Source organism: Rhamphochromis longiceps, linkage group LG15 (assembly GCF_057381845.1).
Source record: "Rhamphochromis longiceps isolate RC_006_pf linkage group LG15, R_longiceps_female_GT1.1, whole genome shotgun sequence".
In the NCBI taxonomy this organism is placed as follows: Eukaryota; Metazoa; Chordata; class Actinopteri; order Cichliformes; family Cichlidae; genus Rhamphochromis; species Rhamphochromis longiceps.
This window is the reverse complement of record NC_140571.1, coordinates 27,373,895-27,382,349: the sequence shown is the minus strand read 5'-3', so window position 1 is coordinate 27,382,349 and position 8,455 is coordinate 27,373,895. Positions and strand designations below refer to the sequence as shown.

The 8,455-nt window shown below is 38.5% G+C and overlaps 1 protein-coding gene across 4 annotated transcripts in view; it reads right to left on the bottom strand.

Moving 5' to 3' along the window:
- Positions 1–1,001: 1,001 nt before the first annotated feature.
- adgrg6 (adhesion G protein-coupled receptor G6) overlaps positions 1,002–8,455 on the bottom strand; it is a 99,946-nt gene continuing 92,492 nt past the window's right edge. For all 4 annotated transcript variants that reach the window (XM_085383230.1, XM_085383231.1, XM_085383232.1 and 1 more), the window contains one exon: positions 1,002–3,412. In XM_085383230.1, the coding sequence (XP_085239356.1) occupies positions 3,201–3,412 (212 nt within the window). In that variant the 3' untranslated portion in view covers positions 1,002–3,200. The remainder of the gene's footprint in view (positions 3,413–8,455) is intronic.

Genomic DNA, 8,455 nt, shown 5'->3' with positions numbered 1-8,455 from the left:
TGATTGTCTTTTATTAATGCAACACCAAGAATGCTCCAGTGCTAATTGTGTAAATGGGAGTTAAAGTGCTGCCGGGCAAAGAAAGGTCTACTACTACGATGTCACTCACACACAAGTTATATTTTTCTAAATGTAACAGTGAACTTTTCAAATTTCATTACAAATTAACTACTAACTGAGCCTCTTACAGCTTTAAATACTGATACAATGTTACTACTTTATATATATATTTAACACGTGGTCTAATGTGCAGAGTGTATGTTTCTATTAAATTTGATTGATAAAATAAAGAAAAAAGATTACGTTTGATTGTTTGGTGGCAAATTGGATAACATTTCATGTGCAAGTCGTTAACCCTCTCATCAGCCACAACCCAGTCGCCAATCGGAATATTTTATTTCTGTTCTTCTTAAATTGTCTTCCCAGACAATAATGATTCCAACTGATATCAAAAGCTATTTACACTGCTTCCAGAAAATCGGAATAAAGGAACAGGGTTAGGATGACCACCTGTGATGGTTTAGGTCTCAGGGGCCTTAAAACATGGGAATTAGTTATTTTTAATTTGGTAGTAATTAAAAGTGAGTTTATCCAGCGGATTTGAAAGCGCAGTTTTGGTCTAACAGCAATGAGGAATTACATTTTCAACATTTTTAATTTAATAAAATATTGTATAAACTGCAGGCAGTTAAAAATGTCAATGCAGTGTGGCATACCTAGACTGACGATGTTGTCCATGATACAAACACAGTCAAACAATGAATATCACACTTGATCACTGCATGGTGGCTGCATGTGTGCCATGGAGTTTCTTTTTATATCTCTTTATTATACAAAGGAATTCTTATCAGGATTTAAAGTCTAAGGAAGGGAAGGAAGTGCTGACTTTCATGGCTTTACAAATTAAACCATATGTAAAAATGCTGCTTTACCTGTGTAGAAGGTGATGAAACAACATTAATATGAAACTGATATTGACTTTTTTACATTTTGAGAAATAAGTGTAGATTATTTTGCTAACTCGGTTGATTCTCTTAAAAAGAAAAAATGATACTGATGATTAAATTCATGGATCAGTTCAGCTGAATTACGAGAACAAAAATATCCTCTGTCACTGCTCCTGTTCCCTCTCGTTTTTCATGCTGATATATTTAAATCTCCTCTGCTTTAGATATTTGCCACCACATGAAAGGACTAGGATGGAATTCCTCTTGCACTTCCAGGACCGCTGGGTAATCTACAGACTTGGCTGTCATCAGGTTTCTCTTAAAAATATGTTCCTTCTAAAAGGAGGTCTGCAAAATACTTGTAGTAATTTGAATATCGGATATAAAAAGACACACTGATGCTGAGTTGTATTGTCTAAACCACAACATCGGCAGACTTAGCATTTTTGCTGGGATCTGGGTAAACTTATCCATAAGTCCTTTAGGCTATAATATTGTCATTCTAGCAGTTGTATTACCTTAAAAAAAACTATCACAAAATTCTGAATAAGAGCAGATATTAGAACAAGAGTAAGAAAACAAACCTCCAAATGTGAACAGTAAAGAATTTACCACTATGATTGCTAAACTCTGGCTGACATGCACAAGAAAGCTTCAACATCTTTTATCCAATAAACCACCAAACATGTGGGAAATATTACAGTAATTATATATGAGCACAACATTTTCAAAAATGGAGTCTGAAAATCAAAATATGTGTTGATAAACTCAAGCATTCCATCAATAGACATACCAAGTTTTGTTCATGATAATAATATTTTTAATAAATGTAAATATGTTAAATGAGTATTTGAAAACACCTTGATCAATCGGCCTTTCCCGGTGGAGATTATATTCTGTTCAATTCTCTTTTTGTGTGTGTCCATCCTATTTCTGCCCCTTTGGTCATCACAACTTAAAGCATGTATATAAAGCATAAAGTATGTACAGTTGCAGTGACCCTTTGAGGACCTTACAAAGGCATGAATAAAATCAACCATCCAGACAGATTTTCACAATAAAAATAAGGCACATAGAATACATAGATCTATATTTACAGAGGGTATGGCTCCACACACACGTGCACAAATGGACAGTTTTAATAAACATCACAGTATTAAAAAGATGCCAAACCTAAGAGTCTAGTTTTTTCTTTGATAACATCCTTTTTTTTTTTTTTTCATTTTTTTGTCTTTCCTCACCCCTCTGATCACTCCCCCTTGCTCCTAGTTTCATCTTACATTCTGGCAGCCAAGTCGGCCAATTTTGGTAATTTGATATGATACAGTAGAATCACATCAGCGTCACTGACCACCCTGTAGCTTCTCTTATCATTCTTAATCAGAATAATTTTGTTGACTGACTTAATTCTGATGAGTTCACAGGCTGCCGTTTAAGCATATTTCATAAAAAAAGCATATTTCTTGAAAAGCCTTTTGGGACTTTTGTACAAAGGAATTTAATCACGTTATTGCATACTCTGTACTGAGGAAAAATATCCAATCAAATTAGAGTACAGTCTGACAAACCGGCCTGCTCCTTGTAAATTTAACATAAATGAGAACACATATCAATAATTTTTGCAGATTGTTGAATTAATTGTACAAAAAACTATGTGCTCCTACAGCAAAACAAACAATTCACATGATGACACACGATTTAACAAAGTTTTCAGGGACATCTCTGAGGCTGAGACAGAATCAGAACGCTTCTAAACAGTTTGTGTGGGTGTTGGGCTTGTACAGTGTTAGGGGGCTATCTCAATGAATATCAGAAGAATTAAAAAACACACTCTCTGACTAAGGCTTCATTGAGTTTATAATCATGTTCTGTAATTCTCAGTCAGCCGGTACTTGCTACAACCTTTCTCTTGGAATGAGGCTGTCACACAACTTTAGAATACTTGGATACGTTTCAAAACATCAAATTTTGCTCTCACAAAGTTCGGGAACATTAGGAAGATATCCAACAGACTGAACAGTTGAATGCTGAAATCCAGAAATGTTAGACGTACTTCCAGAACACAAAAGGTTCAATAATGTTCAGCGGCATGTACAGAATAATGACTCATGTTCCAGTGCTGCGCTTCATGTATGAACCTTTAACAGAAGCCTTTCAGTGAAGCTGTGAACAGGATGTTAAGAAGTTTCTAGAACAATGTGAGCAGGTCTAGAACATATTCTAATGGGGGGCAGCAGAAGTGCTGAGGGCAATCTAAAACCTGGTGCAGTGGGTGCAGGTGTCAGGCATGATGATGTTCTTGCAGAAGTTGTCAGAGTGTGTGGAACAGTAACCTTTCACCTTGTCAATCATCTGGCTGACAGGAAGGATGGAGGACGAGGAGGAAGAGGAGTTGGGCTCCACTTCTGAGGAGGAACAGGATGAGGAGATGCACTTTGGATTGGTTTGTTTGGAGTAGTATTTAGCTACAGGGATGAAAAACACAGAGGGAAACCAGGGTGTTATGACCTAATTATGGATTCGTTCCAGTTATTAGAAGGAAATCTGATTACATTGATACTGTCATTCACGCTGAAAATGTCAATCAAATTAAACATGTTAGCACTTGTTATTTAGCCTTCATGTATTAGTATTACTTCTAGTTAAAAGCTTTACAAACAGGATACATTAATAAGGTATGTATTATGATCGGGTGGATCATTTGACTCATGTGATTGCTCATCACTTGTTTCTAAACATATGGTAAAACCAACCATTCGGACTGCACTGGTATCATGGTGAACCCTGTAAAATATAAAAACTATATAGACTAAAGGCAGAGGACGAAGAATGCTCTGAACACAAGGTAGAAAGAAAAGGAAGAGAAGACAAAGACCAAGAATGATAATCTGTTAATTAAATTCAAATAGATGTGGACAGACTACTTTCTGGGGAATGAAATTATAAAGAGTACAATCAGTCTCACTGCGATCACCATAATCAGCACAGAGATAGTGTTGTTATTTGGCATTGCCTAAACCCAGAACCTGACGTACACCTCACCAAGTACTTTTAAGCCTAAATCATAGCAAAGAGCAAATGAAAACAAACTGAAACCACAGACAAGCAGAGTGCAAAAACTGAACCCTCCAGCATGCTGCACTCTCCTGGTTGGCAGTATTTTGACTTTTAAAAACCACTGCTCTCTTCTTATGCAGACTTTGTTATTCAAGGGCCTAGTGAACTTTATAGTAACCAAAAGAATGAGATTATGAAAGAAGTGGCCACACCTTGGCCAAGGGTTGAGGAAATTAAGATGGAGCTAGAAAATGGAGCTGGTGCGTAGTCATGCTGACAGGAGCCAACAGTGCCGTAGAATGCTATAAAATTTGTTGAATAGGTTGAAAAATCAGGAAACGCCCAAGTGCAACAGCAAATCACTGCTGACATGAGAGTTTAAAACATTGTGCTAAAATACATAAATACCAAAAGTTATTCAAGACCTTCAAGACTTTACTGTGTCCGCTGTTTCAGCCCGCACCACATCATCCAGGGCAACACGGTGAGCACATGCAGAGAGTCCACTTAGATCTCTCTGGGCTGCACAAAGACCTGGTGCTAACTTTGATTTTGTAGTTACGTTTACATTGTACCACTTTTCATTTCATCTTCTGCCTTCAGCCTTTTGCAGTACCAAGTACTCAGCCCACAGACATTTAATACTGTACTTCTTGCAGCACTCATACGATGCAATATCAAAATGCGATCTGCAAAAACTTGGAAAGCTTGAAGAAATGTAGAAACTTGGCAGTTGTTAAAACCTTAAAATATACAAGCAGAATTCCTTAGTCCAAGAAAAAATTAAGGATTTACATAAGTACAGCATATTTTAAATCAACTTACCAAGAAAATAAAACACAGCAGTGGGAGTGAGGTCAAAATGTCCAGGAGAAACACAACATATTTTTCTACAGTCATGTGCAATAATATCTGACCCTACCTGTGAAAACGATCCATGTACCACACTCATGATTGCCCTGAGCCAAAAGTATCTACATTCAGCATGATATTTGTGAAAACAATATCTCTTATTTGTCTTTAGACTGTTTTGGAACTCATAAAATGACATAAAATATGTTAAGTCAAACATGTTCTTGCTCAGACGTGACAGTTACATGAAAGTTGTTCATGGTCTAATTTAAACACTGCTCAGAACAGCTGAAGGTTGTCCTACACAGAGTGACAAGGAGGACTGCAAGAGTGAGGCATAATAGGTCTACGGTACAAAGATGGTGATATGAACACTGGCCAGACTTAAGCCAGGACCAACTCTGTTTATTCAACAGGAACTGAAAGAAATGCCAGAGTACAGCTCCCTCGTAGAACACATAGGTAGTGCCAACCACTACATAACCTGAGATCTTTGCTGCTTTATTTAACCATGAGTGAAATTCTCAAGATTAACAATCTTTTCTGTGCTTCTCTCAGCAGAGTTTATCACAAGTCTGGATGGGAAAACACAGTCAATAAGTTCTGATCATCTCACGGTGCTATGATGAACTCGACTTAGAGCAGATTATTTACCTGTCTTGCCAAATGTCGTCTGGTTTTTGTCTGGTTTTCTGTTTTGTTTTTCTCCATCTTTCTTTTCTTATTTGCTCAAAAACCTGCTTTTTCAAGGATTTTATGAGCCAGCAGAAAATATAACCGGGATACTCTGGGTCGTATCACATGGGGTCGAAATTTCATGTTGCACTCGATGCTGAGATCGTAACTCAAAATGTGTAGAAAGGGAACGGTGACAGTATGCGGTATATAATTTTGACCTAACCGCTGTTATCATGGTTTTAGCTGAAGATGTGTTTAAATCATAGGTGATGGGACTCATATAAAAAGATGTGCTGTACATTACACACGTCGTCTTCACCTTTTTTCACTCACTGCTTTATGTGTTTACACAACATATGTTGTTTAATTATTAGTTATTATTCATCTTATTCATCTTCCACAGGGTGTCTCTGTCTTCCTCACCTGCCACCAATCGTGGCGGATAACTTGGCTCTGCTAGAGGTTTTATTCCTGTTAAAAGGGAGTTCTTCCTTACCACTATTCCCAAGTGGTTGCTTATACAAGGTCATCAAAACTGCATAATTTGGATATGTGCTTGGATATAATTTGTGGCCTCTCTGTGCTCCGGTTTTCTCCCTTATCTTTCTCTTCAGGCTCCAGATCAGTCGCAGCAGATGGTTGCCCAATTCTGGTTCTGCCAGAGGCCTTTTCCAGTTTAATGGGGGTTATTCCTCCCCACCACTATGTCCTTGCTCACAGGAGATCGTCTGATTGTTATGGTTCTTTTGCTAACATTGTAGGGTCTTTACTTCCATAATATAAAGCACTTTGAAACTAGAGCAATATAAATAAAACTGAATCAAAGGTTTCCCAAACATAACAAGCTGAGAAGAGTCGTTGGGGTTGACCCTCACTGGAGGGATTTCAAATCTTGTCTGACCTGAGACTGTCTCAAGATCCTCCAGGGGGAAAATTGGAGGAAACAATGCTGGGGACAACAACGACTGGAATGTACTTCTAAGTCTGCTACCAGATAATCTACTGACTCCGAACATGATGAACGATCAAAGAAAATGGGCACAAGAGGAAAAATGAAATATGAAAGTGTTAATATGCTTTGTCCGTGACCCTGAATTTAAGAACCAACCCTCTTATAACCTAACATACAGCTACCAGCAACAATGCAAGCTCCAGAAAGTCCCAAATGTTGATGGGATTTTGTGAACTGCATGTTTGTTTTAGGTTAGAATTAGGGCTAACCGGGGAGCAAGTTAAACATCAAAATTAGACCGAGAAGAATAGAAGTCCAAACACTAGTGTCAATGCTCTTAATGTGAGAATGTCTGGAAAATGTTCATTCAGTTACAAAAAGTGTCTTCATCAAACCTTCAGGGGTTTCCTTTTGTTCCTCATTCAGTCCAGGAAGACTTCTTAGAAGTTAACGATGCTCTGGGGCTCTTTACAGGTGTGGCAGTTTGAGACAATAATTTTGTCTACTTGTTAAAAATGTCATCCTGAATTCTGGATTTATGGTATAGATATACCAGCAGTCTTCACAGTTTCACATTTTATGGAACATTCTTGTGGACAATGGGCCAAAGCAATCGACTTAAATGTATGCTCTTTGAGCCAAATCAAACACATGCATATGTCTGTGCGCTGACCTCCTGGTCTGATATTGTAAAGCAGGGAATATTTGAGATTGCATCTAAATCACGCTGTTCAAACAAAGAAGCTCCTTCTCTATCGCTGCCTGATTAAACAAAGCATGGATTGATTGATTGTGTTGTCTTACTACACATTCAGCGATTATTCCCAACATCTCTTCCAACTGTTGTCCCTTTGCAACACAAAAAGCTTCAAGGTCAAGCAATGATTTCCTGCTGGCGTGGACTGCAGTCACGACTTCCTTTCACTGTGCATTATGACAGCGCTGATTATGCCGCTGGCCTCACGCGGTCATGTTGCAGCTGGTCCTATTCATTCATTTTGACTTTTAAAATGCCCCATGATGTCACACTGAGATGTTTTGTTTTCTTTCTGCATCTCCTCTGACACATGGACAACATTTTTACGGGGAATACTGTTTTATTTTTTTCTAATCCCTCAATTGTACACCAGAGTACACTTTGAGACAGAGACAGAAACTGTGAGGGGTGTTAGAGCTGAGCTGGTGTCATAGAAAAGGCGTTTGGGAATAGCAGGTCGGTCCCTGGTCATGATCTGCCTGCTCTGTGATGGAGAGATGCTCCGACCTCAAACATCTGGAAATGATACAAGGATAGATTGACACTGTGAAGACGCTGAGGAACTGTGAAGCAACCTCGTAGGAAACACAAAGAGAGAATTCCTCCTTCAGCGCAGATGACTTAATAACACGCTGTCCATTTCCACCGCAGGCCACGATCTGAATGAGAATGCTTACCACCCTCCTCTAAGGTACAAATAAAAATGCATTTTCTTCAGTACATGCTTTTATGTTAGAGTAAAGCAATTAGACAAACAAGTCTGTTTGCGCAGGCCTAAAGCATTCCACACAATAAAGCTGCGCTGATGAATGTTATGTGAAACACAGATGATCTGATAGTATCACATGTTAAAGTTTACACTTATGCAGTCGAACCCACACAGATTTTATCGTCCGATCTTTCCCGCAGCACGAGGTCGCAGCAGGCTGTTAAGTTTAAATGTCGCTCCAGGTCACGTGTAAAGGCAAAAGTCCTGTGTGTGGCTGTTGTAGCACAGTTCACCCCCTGCTTCTGCTGCCTCCAAGTGGCAACGCAAACAAATAAAAAAGCTAATGCAGCTCATCATGTAGCACTGTGGACGCAGCTTTTTGTCTTTAAAGACTTTTAAATAATCCACAGGGAGAATGTATGTATGCAAGCTTTGACTCAAACCAGGAGAGTTGAAAAGTTTTAATTAATTTTCTTTGACTAATATTCTTGAGCACGTGTGAT